The following is a 13,479-nucleotide window of genomic DNA, read 5'->3' on the forward strand; positions in this document are numbered from 1 at the left end:
TTTTAATTTATAATTTTAATCCTTCTCTTCTTGGTTCTGATTTTTAGGAAACTGTATCCAGAGCTTTGCCAAGGCATAGTGGATGTAGCTATCTCTAGCGTCTTTCCTCTTAGTGAGACCATGCAAAAGCAGAGTCAGCCACCAATATTTATTAAATTGTGATGCTACTTTAAAAAAAAATAGACACCTGTTCAACAGACAGGGGAGAAAGGCTTCCTGTTGATTCTAGAGACAATGAAGAGATATGGATTTGATTGCTTCACCTGCAGATCATGCCTGAAAAAGAGAGATGCAGACTAGCATCATCGTAGGATTTCAGAAGAGAAAAAGAAAGTCCAAGATGAGCCAAAGCTGTCCCCTCAACTCTGTATGCCGTGTAGAAAATGTTTACTATAGAAACAGTTCCTGTAACCGAAGCAGCACTCTCTGGGAGAACAGCGTAATCTTTTTTTTTTAATCTAAAGGAACAGAAAGGGTATGACCTTTTCCCACTTTCCCTCTCCCGCATCTAATAATTTATTCTAGCAAAGAGTTGGTAGTACCAATACCCTTCCATGGACGTCATAGCTTGAAGGTTTTGTCAACTTAATGTGCAAGGTTGTTCTGTTTTCTTTACCTGCTGCAGTTCTAGTGCCTTAGCATTTTTCCTAATGACTAATCTAATTCTCTTCTTGTTTGGTTCTTTAGAGAGTTTTAAAAAAACAGTCCTGTGGGGTTTTAACTGTTCCTTGCAAAACTTTGTTTTTATATGTGTGTGCGTGTGCGTTTGTTTTCTGAAAGTCGGTATCTAACTGTTCTCAATGTAGGAGACTAACTTGAAGGATGAAATACTGCTGTCTTAGTTTACCTTCTAATACATGCTGCTATGGCTTATGACGTAACAATTCAAACATAACCTCTCACAGTATCCTATGCAGACCTTCGATATACTACTTTTGGGATGAAATCCCGCAACCAGTATTAGCCAATGACCCTATTTGCTGGGTGATACTGGGAGCTGTAATCCACCAAGCAACTACTTGTGATCTTCTGCCTTGGCAAACAGTTGACAATCTCTCTGTATTCGCACATTTGAGCAAGTCATTTAAAACAGAAGATTCATTGATTTTGCAATCTTTTGGGTACTTAATTCTGAGTTAAGAACTATTTAATATAAGTGGGATTAATTTCAGAGTGAACATCAGTAAGACTGGTCTGTAAGTATCCAGTGGGCTTAAATAGTTCAGCTTGAATCCAGTAATTCATTTTTAATACCATTTGCATTCATTCATCTTCAGAATCTCCTATTGCAGAAAAGGCATGTCTATCCTCGCATTGGGACTGAATGCAACTTTCTGTTTAACATTCACATCATTTGGATTTCACAGCTTTGTGTCCCGTTGGCTACAGATCTCACTTCACTGTTTTTTTGTTTTGCGTGTATGCATTTCACTTTCTGCTTTGTTTTAATTCCTTCCCTTGCTTTTTATTCTTATTTCTTAAAGAAAGAGGATCACTGGAAGAAATCATTGACATGTGTTGTCAAAGGCTTTCATGGCTGGAATCACTGGGTTGCTATGAGTTTTTCAGAAGCATTCTCTCCTGACGTTTTACCCACTCTATGGCAGGCATCCACAGAGGTTGTGAGGTCTGTTGGAAACTAGGCAAGTGGGGTTTATATATCTGTGGAATGATGCCCAGGGTGGGAGAAAGAACTCTTGTATGTTTGAAGCAAGTGTGAATGTTGCAATTGGCTGGCTTGATTAGCATTGAATAGCCTTGCAGTTTTAATCCTGGCTACTTCCTGCTAGGGGGAATTCTTTGTTGGGAGGTGTTAGCTGGCCCTGATTGTTTCCTGTCTGGAATTCCCTGTTTTCTTTATGTACTGTTCTGATTTTTGATTTTTTAATACTGGTAGTCAGGTTTGTTCATTTTCATGGTTTCATTGAAATTCTATTTGACTTACTGCTCTTTTAAGTCCAAAATTTATGTAATGTGTAGTCATCGAGGCAGAACTGAGGGATCTTTGGACTTCAAATGCCCCAGCAATTATAGCCAGTCCTGGTTACAGCTCAATATACCATCTCAGATACATTCACATTCTAGCTGGCATTTTTGGTGCATCCACACTGCACTATTATGTAGCGGTTTGATAACACTTTAGTTGGAGGAATCTTTTTTTGGGAGGTGTTTGCTGGCCCTGATTGTTTGCTATCTGGAATTCCCTGTTTTCTTAGTGTTGTTCTTTATTTACTGTCCTGATTCTAGAGTTTCTAACACTGATAGCCAGGTTTTGTTCATGGTTTCATGAAAAAAATCAGGGCCAGCTAACACCTCCCAACAAAGGATGCCCACAGGCAGGGAGCAGCCAGGCTTTGAATCTGCGAGGCCATTAAATGCTAATCAAGGAGATCAATTGCAACATTCACACTTACCTCAAACAGACAAGAGTTATTTCTCCCACCTTGGACTTTCCACAGAAATAAAAACCCCACTTGCCTAGTTTCTAGAAGACCTCACATCTCATGCCTGCCATAGATGTGGGCAAAACATCAGGAGAGAATGCTTCTGGAACATAGCCATATAGCTCAGAAAGCTCACAGCAACCTAAATCTTTGACAGCCTTAATTGACATTTTAAAAACTCCATTCCTCCCTTGACATATTTCTTCACCGTACTGTTTTTTAAATGCTACAATAAATGCTTTTAAGAGGTGACTGATCCGTTCCCCATTTGACAAACACTATGGCCTGATTTAGATATCTTAGCCAAACTATGGTTTTACCAGTGTAAATGAGTTACACTTCTTTCACCTCAAGTCCTCTCTTTCAAAACTCTCTTATTTATCTTTTAATTGTTTATAACAACTGTTGATTTCCATGATGTCCAAATGGATAGGTTGCCGTTGTTGGATTCCAAGTCACCACGGGATTCTCAGTTCAGTTCATGGTTGGGAAGTAACCATAGCTAAGATCTTTTATAAGATCCTTTATAATAATGGTTTTCAACCTGGGGTTGAAACTAAGATCCTTTATAATAATGGTTTTCAACCTGGGGTTCCCAGATGTTTTTCTCCTTAAACTCTCGGAAATTCTAACAGGTGGTAAACTGGCTGGGATTTCTGGGAGTTGTAGGCCAAAAACATCTGGGGACCTCAGGTTGAGAACCACTGCTTTAAAATAACTCATTCATGGTCTGACCATGACATTAAATATAGGCCTGTGTTTCTCTTCCATTGTTAACTAATGCCAAGGGAGAATAAATGTTGGCACCTACGAGAAATCCCAGCTCAACTTGAGCAATCTTGTTACCAATTTAGATAGAAGATGGATATATAGAAAGTTACTTTGGGGAGATAGGCTGACAATCTTCTTTGGGAGTGGAATCTGTCCCAATGTTATCCATCCTTTAATGATATTGTAAAATATAGGATAATGTTTAATACTAAAATTGAGGTCCTCCTGTCCCTCCGATGTCTGGAAATGTAATACCACTTTTGACATTTTTGTAAGATAAGTAGGATGTTAATCACTTATCTTTCAAATGTTTTTATATTTTCATAAAGGTCTATAAAATGGGAAAATCCCATCAAAAATTAATTTTATTTTAGTATTTAACTTAAAGTACAAAGAGTTCGGTGTTATGGTGTTATGAACTCTAGATTCAATGATAACTATATTTATTTGCAAGAAAGACAGAGTGCAATAGGAGAAGAATGCGATTTCCTGCTTCTTTGAATGCGATTTCCTGCTTCTTAGCGGGGGGTTGGACTAGATGGCCCATGAGGTCTCTTCCAACTCTACTATTCTATGATTCTATGATTCTAAGAAATCATTAGAAGTTGTTTAAGGGAGAAATGTTGGTACTCCAAGTAGTAGGTTAGATAATTTTGAACTCAAGAGTAGTCTGTGTTGCGATTGTGATACGGCTAGATTGTTGACTAGGTCCTTATACACTGACCCTGTATTTACTTAGAAAAGGATTCAGCTAGTAACACAGAACATGTTGTTATGAGCATAAAATAACTGGTGGGCATTCTAGAATCAATTTTGCATTGTGAAGACAAGGTCATTTCTAGATATTGCATGCTGCATGTCCAAATAGTTTAGTTCAAAGGTATTGGATGATCATTCAAATTATGAAAACGGAGTGAGCTTACAAATAAAAGAGAAGGCAAGACTTTGCTTAGAGATTGAGAGCATCATTATGCACCACAGCAAATCTGGCCAATTAGAGCTCTGATTTACAGTCTGAAAAAAATATTGGGCAACATCATGTTGATAGAAGAATTAACTGAGATGGCTAAGACCACATTAAATCAACTCAATACGGTACAAAGTTACTAATTTGCTAATGAAAATGGCAATCCTTTTTCCACCCCATGTGGAATTTTGGAGATATGCTTTATCATACTTAATCTTGTGTTAATTGGTAATTTTATTAACTGGATAGTTCTGGATTGCTAATGTGATCCGCTTCAAACTGAGATGTTCATTGTTTGTTGAATATGTTTGTTTCTGTAAAATTGGGTGTGGGGGGAGGAAGAGAAAAAAGTTGTTTGGCTGACCATGATCTAGTTATAGAGTTTGCTCAGTTGCACAACTCCTCACATCCTTTACACAAACCAAAAACAGCTCTGGAGGGGTTCCCAACCCGCTAATGCAATTTTGGGTAGTGTATACTGCAGATTATCTCCTTTCATTCCACCAATGGAAGGAGCTCTAATTGCAACTGTCTACTGTAGGATTGACAGTAGCTTCATATCTGAGACTCCAGGAGAATAATCCCAAATACATTCACCCAGGATTAAGCCCTGTTGTCCTCAGACTGACTTCTAAATAAACTTGCATCTGGTTATGTCTTACTGCTACTGTCCTATCCATATTTGCATGACACAAAGTCCCATGGAACTCAGCAAAATTACCCTCATGATGATAGAGTGTGATTATCCGCAATCATGATGAGGAATAATTAGCATGCAATTATTTATTTTAAGTACTTATTACATACAATGCATTCCATGGGTTTTGGCTGTCAGGGTGTAATGCTCGCACTAAACATGCTTCCATTACTATTGGTCTAAGATGAAGTGGACAGACATGTTTGGAGATGATGTCTATTTGGGCCTCGGGCCCTTTAGCCTTTGGATTTGGCAGTGATGCTACTCTTTAAGCAAGTGTTAACTAGTTCTTGCTTTGGCAGACGGATGTTAACTTTAACTCTTGGCTCCCATTGAAAAAACAAGTGCGGAAGCATGCTTTGATATCTTATGACATGCATTAAGTTGCCTGATGAGCTTCAGTAAAAGTTTTTTATTGAGGGCAACAGGTGCAAATTCCCTAATGGCAAAAGGATGCAGCCAGGGTGTTCTGTTTAATGGGGCATTTCTGATTGGAATCCAGTGCAAATGCTTGGTCTTAACTGGGATTAGGATTGCCATCTTTTATTCAGCTCTTAGTCATCCCTTAACCAAATTTATCTCATACCCTTCCAATTGTCCCAATTTGGCAGGGGCAGTTCTGGATAATCCATTGCCATCCCAGTTTTGCAGCTGCTTTTAAGATGAGGACATTTCTCTCCTTCTCCCTCTTTTCCTCTATGTCCTCATCTTACTTCTGTTGCAAAGGGCAAAAAAGAGTTTGCCCTCTACTCAGCAGACAGGAGAGAAGGAATCTTGTCCTCCCCAATAGGTTGCTCCTGACACGAAAAAACAAAAACAAAAAAGGTTCAGGTAAAGGAAAAGCTTGTGATAATAACGAATTAATAACTTTCATCATCTTGACTATATTCTGCGGTTGGTCAGCCACATGCGCCTCAGCTTTCGTATATAAACAACTTCAAACTACAAATGACTGGTTTCTGCAAATCAGCATATAGCTAAAGGTGGAGATATGGATTAAAAGTTTCCCCACTTCCACCTCTATTTTGCATCCAACAATAGGAAATGTTGTGGTTTTGGATCACCAATCCCAGAATCCCCAGCCAGCATGGCTATGGCGGCATAAGGGAGATTTCTTCCGCTCCCCCCTAGTCCTTACTGTAGGCATGGGCAAACTTTGGCCCTCCGGGTGTTTTGGACTTCCAACTCCCGTAATTTCTAACAGCTGGTACCCTCAACTTCTGAGGATGTCTGCCATAGATATGGGTGAAATGTCAGGAGAGAATGCTTCTAGAACATGGCCATACAGTCTGGAAAACTCACAACGACCCAGTGATTCCGGCCATGAAAGCCTTTGACCACACAAGCTGGTAAGCTGTTAGGAATTGTGGGAGTTGGAGTCCAAAACACCTGGAGAGCTGAAGTTTGCTCATGCCTGCCTTAGTGCTACTAAAGGACCAGCTTAAAGTCTTTTCCACCATCTAAAATGGATTTGCTGCAGCAGGTGGAGAAGATCACTGGGGCTATAGTGATTGTGAAATTCTAGAAATGATAATCAAAAAAGTAACTTGATTGAATAATAGAGTTGGAAGAGACCACATAGGCCATCTAGTCCAACCCCTTGCCATGCAGGGAAAGCACATTATTTGAAAAGTGTTGCCATGAACAAGATTGGGGAACTGTTGGCTGTCAAAATATTTTAACCTACAATTCCCATTAGCTGCACCCCGCATCTGAAGATCTAAAGATTTTTCCAGGGTTTGGCCAAGCTATTTAATTTTTGTTGGCAGTTGGCCTGTATATCCATGTAGCTTTAGGATTATGCCTCTTGCTTTACTGTTGTGTCACACAATGATGTCTGAATCTTCATTTTCATCTGCTTTTCCATTGATTGTCATTTGTTGCTGCTAACCTACTGTATTTCTAATGCCTCATTTATGGCTCATCTTTTCTGGTTCTTTTTCTCTCCTTCTCACATTCTGTATGTGTTATTTTTTACAGTTGAGGAGGGAAGTTAGGAGTTAGCAACAAGAGTGTTTTAAAAACTTTCTTGGATTATGGATTGTTTACCTTCAACCCTCTCATAAGCAGAGAAATAACAATACAAGCTCATTTATTCAAAGTCATTTTAAAACTCCCAGTCCATTATAATAATCTGCCACTGAGAAGGCTTGGATGGATGATGTATATCATTGCATTTACACTGTGATTGCATATATATGTATAAAAGTAAGAGAAGTAGATACTAAAGATTAAGACGATGGAAGATGGGCCAGTCCTTGAATAGCTCTCTGAAATGTCTTTGACATTCATACATTATATGAGGAAAAACTAGTAAAACATAAGTGAACTTTAGGAAAGAATTTGGTAAGGGCAGAAATGTTAATTTGTTGAATTTGAATTTCTCTCCATTACAAGTACGTTTTCTCCTTTATGGTTTTTTTAAATGAATGCTCATACGTTTTTGTTCAGTTTTGCTAGAAAGCTGTTATTTAAGAAAATATAGCACATCTTTTTTAAAGGGCTGTATTCCACTATGAAACAAATGTATGGCCTCTTCCGATATTGGAATACATATTTTCTATACTGTGTGATCTTTATAATGTGATGGAATCACAGATACTGGCATTTATTATGATGTCAAAATCAACTCTGAGTTTAACAACACTGAGGAATTGCTTATGTACTGAACAAACCTTCAAAGCAATAACCATAGAATGGATTCAAGTGCTACAGTGTAAATATCCATCTGCTCCGCTCAGACCTCATTTACATTTGTTACACGAAATGTTTGAAGTGTTGAGTGGTAGATACTGACAAGAAAGGTGTTCTTAGATACAGAATGAATGAAGGAGTGGATGAATGTGAAATTATAGCATTGTTTCCACCCATGCAAGAAAAAAATGTGATGTTCCCTTGTCCATGTCTTGGTGAAGAAATGAATGAAAAGCCCAACCATCACAAGAAGCAGCCAGTAATGATGCATTAACCAAGTAGTTCTCAACCTGTGGATCCACAGGTGTTTTGTCCTACAACACTCAGAAATCCCAGCCAGTTTACTAGCTGTTAGGATTTCTGGGAGTTGAAGGCCAAAACACCTGGGGGCTGACAGGATGAGAACCACTACATTAACCACTACTTCTATTAATGTTAGCAAATGGTGGGGAGGTTTTGTACAATATGGCCGATGTAACTTTGGTTTGTCAGATTTTAGGTTGGGGTTATTCATTGTTCCTTCCAGAGGAGATCTGTTTTGAAAGGTTTAAAACTCACTCAGGTGGGATCTGACCACAGTTCAGTGCATTTCTTATTGAACACACAATGTTCTGAGCTGAGACCAACTAGTTGTCCTGCGTAATTGTCTACTAGATACAGTTCTCCTTTCTGAATGAAGTTTGAGCACAGTGATGTTTTTGTCCTCAGGGAACTCTTTCCATACATCTGCAGGGAATTTTAGTGTGTTACAGAAGATTCTGGAATACATTGTATGATGAACTACCAGTTTTTGCAGGATATTGACCATGTATTTCCATGCTATAATGCCTTTATATGGAAATGAAGGGTATGCTGGAACATCTACCCAAATTTTCCCTGCAGGAATGCATTGCAGTGGAATCTCAGTGTGGCTGAGCAAGTAAGAACTCCAGCTATCACTGGTCAACATACATTTTGGTGCTTCAAATATTAGACCAGTTTCTGGGTATATTTGTCCTGCTGATTCCAAAAATGGCACCAGTTTCCCCTTATCAACTCTAGTTTTTGCGATACAGAACATGCCATCTGTTACTTGTTCATCTGCTTGCCCATAGAAAATCACGACATATGTAAGAAACTGGAGCTGTCCAATTCAATTTTCTGAATCAGTACCCCAAATAACCCCAGGACTATCCCTAAAAACCAAGACGCTAAGAATTTGTTTTATTGGGCTGTGTTATACTTAATGATTAGATTCCCTATAAGAAACCGATCCAGCAGCATAATAACGTACATTTTGAAGTTAAAGTTTGAAAAAATCCAACTGTTGAGAATTTCCTGTTGTGTAATCCTGTGTAACAGAATTTCCTATAGTGTAATCAGACAAACACATTTTTTGTGTGTGTTTGTGTGATTTTCCATTTTGGAGGAAAAAACTTCAGTCCATTGTTGCATGAACAGATCCCTCCCTTTTGTACATCCTATCTGCTCTGGAGTAGATCTGTGGAGGGATCTAGTTCACCAACAAACAGTCTTCTTTGTGCTGATGGAGTGACTTCATTGGAAACAACCCAAGAAAGTCACATTCCTGCAATGTGAGATCTGACAGCTATTGGCACTGAAATGGCTCTTCTTTTTAAACAGAAGCACCGTTAAAAATTAAATATGGCAGTAGGTTAAAAATATTCTTAGCAGTAGATGAATAAAACATTGATGTTGCAAGTCATAAGATCATGTCGTAATATCTCTGGACAAATTGTAGTAAAATCATTTGGTGAAAAAACAAGACAAAAAATTAATATATTAAAAATAATTGTTCTAAAAGCATATTCAACTTTTGTGTAATTTAAATGTCAGCATTTCTAGAATTTCTAGGTCTTCCAGCATAACTCCATGGTCAATTTCTGCTGGAATCTGACCATAGAATCACATTGGCAAACTTAGAGAGATATTCTGTCTAGAAATCTGTAGATCCTCCAGCATGATTGGAGGAAATTGACTACCCATCAAATCAGTGAATGGTCAAATTCACAAAAGTCAAAACTGCAAATGTGGAGGGACAGGTGTATAAAAAAAGACTGAATGAAATTCTTAGACTCCAAGAACTTTTATAAAATGGCAAGTTTTAACTTACAACTGGGAGGAAGCCAATATGAACTGATGAAAGAGCATGGCCTCCAAAGAGATGAAATTCCACACTGGAGATAGTCCTTTTGTTGTCACACAATGGCCTCTCCACTAAAATTGATGCTTGAGAGGCATACTATAGAGACTTTACATATTCAGGAGATCCACGATAGGAAAACAACATAATGTCAACTGCATTGTTTGAATTCCTGCCCATTTTGGAACTAATGAAAAATTATAGCCTCTTATAGAAAACAAATGGCAACCCTTATAGCAAGAGTAGCAACCATATGCTTCCTAGATCTTTTGCACTACATAGGTTGAATCCAGAATAACCAGTTGTTGGGAATCATAGGAGCTATAGTCAAAATACAAGGTATTGGTGAAACAGAAATTCCTCTTCCATAATTTTTGCACTGTCTCTTTCCATGAAGTCTTTTATTAATGAATATTAAAAATGGGACCCAGAAGATACAGTAGAACTTTATTCCAGATATCCATGGAATGTGAAGTTTAAAGGAACATGTGAATATACTTATTTGGTGGTTATTAGGCAATGGGATAGCTGGTGGTGAGACACATTTATTGCATCTTTTTCAGGTAGATTAGTATTTTAAGTCATAGGAAATGTTTGAACTCGTATCCTGTTCAAGTTTATGACCACTGCTTAACAACAGCAAAATGTCATCCTTTCTATAGTTTTAGCAGCTGCCCTGCAAACCATTACAAATACATAAATATTGTTTCTGGCAAACAAATTATGGATACTTGGATATTGCACAATATTTGATGGATGGCAACACTGAGTGTGTACAAATGGTTCACACATGTTTCCTTCTCTGAGCATTATTTATTTAAATAAAAATAGTGCATACTCTGCCTCAGAAACTGCATTGTTGTTGTTGGCTGAAGTGGGCTGTAGACTGCAAGTTCTGAAATCATCACAGCATTATACATGTCTCAAGTTGTGTCATATGACCTTTGGTATGTCTCCCGAAAAATTGTAGTGTGATTCTGTATGTTTGTGTCCGATGGAATACGTGGCTGTAAGCAGTGCATGGTTTTTTTTGCTGACCTTTGTATTCAGACCTCTCTTAAACAAATAAAAATACAAAAGCTGCTTTTATATGTTGGCTATGTGTACATGAATGCATCTTTTGAAAAATAAGTATTAATGTGCTTGAGAGCACAAGCAGATGCCAAAAGAAATAATAGGTAAGAAATTGGTCTTTCAGTAAAACTCAAGCTGGCTCTAAGTTCTACTAATGGTTGTTGTTGTTACATTCATGTCCCATTATTTTTGTATTTCTGGGATTCAAGATTTAATAAAAAAATCAGTTAAAACATAGAGTCCTATATGAAAACAATAAGATATTATTAAATGTCAATTAAATCATTCATACAATTAAAAATTATTAAGATAAATTAAGGATATTCATTACAGACATTAGGTTCTATTAAGATCAGCAAAACACACATGAGAGAATCATATATTTCTTTCAACAATATACATACGCTAGGATTACCCCAGATATTGAGGTTTTGGTATCAAAACCTTAGACATAGGGACAATTCTTTGTGATGGTGAAAGTGCGAATTCTGAAAGCTCAGGAAGAAATGTAAGGTACCACACTTTGGCAGAAAAAAAATGAAATGAACACATACAGGGTGGTTGACTTGAAAGCAGTACACATGGAAAGGGATTTAGGAGTCTTAATCAACCACAAGCTGAACATGAGTCAACAGTGTAATGTGGCAATTAAAAAACCCAATGAAATGCTGCATCAATAGGAGTATCGTTTCTAGAAACAGAAGTAATAGCCCCTCTCTATTCTGCATTAGTCAGATCTTACATGGAATAACCCTGGGTCCAGTTCTGGGAACAATTCAAAAAGGAAATTGACAAGTTAAAATGTGTGCAAAGAAGGGCAACCAAAATGGTCAAAAGTCTGGAAACCAAGCCCTATAGGAACTGCTGAAAGAGCTTGGTATGTTCCACTTGGGGACATGATAGTAATGTTTAAACATTTGAAAGGATGTCACAATGAGGAGGGGGTAGCCTATTTTCTGCTGCTCTGGAGACTGGGACACTGAGCAGATGATTCAAATGGCAGGAAAAGAGATTCCACCTAAACATTACTAAAAACATCTGGTGGTAAGAGCTTTTCAACTGTGGAATAGGCTGGCTAGAAGTCTGTTGGAGTCTTCTTCTCTGGAGGTTTTTAAACAAGCTGCATGGCTATCCATCAGGGCTGATTTGATTGTGTATTCCTGTATGGCAGATTGGGATACTGCCTTCAAAACCATCTTTGATCAAAGAGTTTCTCACCAACCCAAGAATGAAAGAGCTGAACCATTTTAGCTGTTGGAGCTCTTGGGGCAGCTGATTAAAGGTCCTCTGGGTGGTGGTTGCCAATCAGGTTCTGTTTGGTTGGAGCAGACGCTTCTCAGGGGACCTCAGTGTTCGGGATGGATTGTACAGGAGAAGGATGGATTGTACAGGAGATAACCTGGACCCAAACCATGTAGGGCTTTAAAGGTCAAAACCAAAACTTTTATTCTTTACCCAGAAACTAATTGGCAGCCAGTGGAGTGACTTTAGGATGGGTGTAATATGCTCATGCCTAGATATTCCTGTAATCAATCTGGCTGCTGTATTTTGAACCAACTGGAGATTCTGAACTTGGTACAAAGGTAGCTCAATGTAAAGCACATTAGAATCATAGAATAGTAGAGTTGGAAGAGATCTCATGGGCCATCCAGTCCAACCCCCTGCCAGTAGCAGGAAAATCTCATTCAAAATCTCACCCCCGACAGATGGCCATCCAGCCTCTGCTGTATAAGAATAATAAAAAATAAAACTTTATTTATATACCCCTCCTATCTCCCGAAGAGGACTCAAGGTGGTTTCCAACATAAGACAAAACATTCAACTGCCAGAAAAGGAGACCATAAAACAAAATTAAATGTCATAAAACAAAAACATACAATCCTGCTAAAACAACCACAAAAACATTAAAATCCAGTTTCAGTTTATTCCACCAGACAGGTTCAAAATACCAGTGGCCTGAATTTCAGAATGGACACGGCAGCTATGAAGGCCTGGGCAAAGGCTAGTGCAACAGTGTATCATAGGGCAGTGGATAAAGTGCAGAGCAGGATCCTAGTTGGCAACCAAGGGAGGGACCTAGGGACTAATCATGCTCGAAAACCTGCTGGAACCATCAGGTTTTCAGGTCCCTATGGAAGGAGGACAGTGTAGGTCAGTGGTTGTCAACCTTGGGTCCCCAGATGTTTTTGGCCTTCAACTTCAAAAATTCTAAGAGCTGGTAAACTGGCTGGGATTTCTGGGAGTTGTACGCCAAAAACATCTGGGGACCCCAGGTTGAGAACCACTGGTGTAGGGGCTTGCCTGATCTCTTTGGGGAGGGCATTCCAAAGTCAAGGGGCCACCAACCGAGAAGGCCCTCTCCCTTGTCCCCACCAACTGTGCTTGTGATGGTGGTGGGAGCAAGAGGAGGGCCTCCGAGCCTGCACCGGTTCGTAAGGGGAGATGCGATCATGAAGATAGGCAGGGCCCGAACAGTTTAGGGTTTTGTAGGTCATCACTTGCACCTTGAATCGAGACCGGCAGCTTACTGGCAGCCAGTGGAGCTGCTTTAGTAGAAGCGTTGCATGCTTCCTATAGTTAGAAGCCTGGGTGCCAACCTTTTAACCAACTGAAGTTTCCGGGCCGTCTTCAAGGACAGCCCCACATTGCAGAAGTCCAACCTTGAGGTTACCAACGTATGTACAGTACT

The 13,479-nt window shown here is 38.9% G+C and overlaps 1 protein-coding gene across 1 annotated transcript in view; it reads left to right on the forward strand.

Moving 5' to 3' along the window:
* The window catches only part of ttl (tubulin tyrosine ligase), a 42,088-nt gene extending 31,283 nt beyond the window's left edge, over positions 1–10,805 (forward strand). Inside the window, exon 7 of the mRNA XM_003227006.4 lies at positions 48–10,805. Within this exon, the coding sequence (XP_003227054.1) occupies positions 48–162 (115 nt within the window). The 3' untranslated portion in view covers positions 163–10,805. The remainder of the gene's footprint in view (positions 1–47) is intronic.
* The last annotated feature ends 2,674 nt before the right edge of the window (positions 10,806–13,479 follow it).

Source organism: Anolis carolinensis, chromosome 1, assembly GCF_035594765.1.
Source record: "Anolis carolinensis isolate JA03-04 chromosome 1, rAnoCar3.1.pri, whole genome shotgun sequence".
NCBI classification, from domain to species: Eukaryota; Metazoa; Chordata; class Lepidosauria; order Squamata; family Dactyloidae; genus Anolis; species Anolis carolinensis.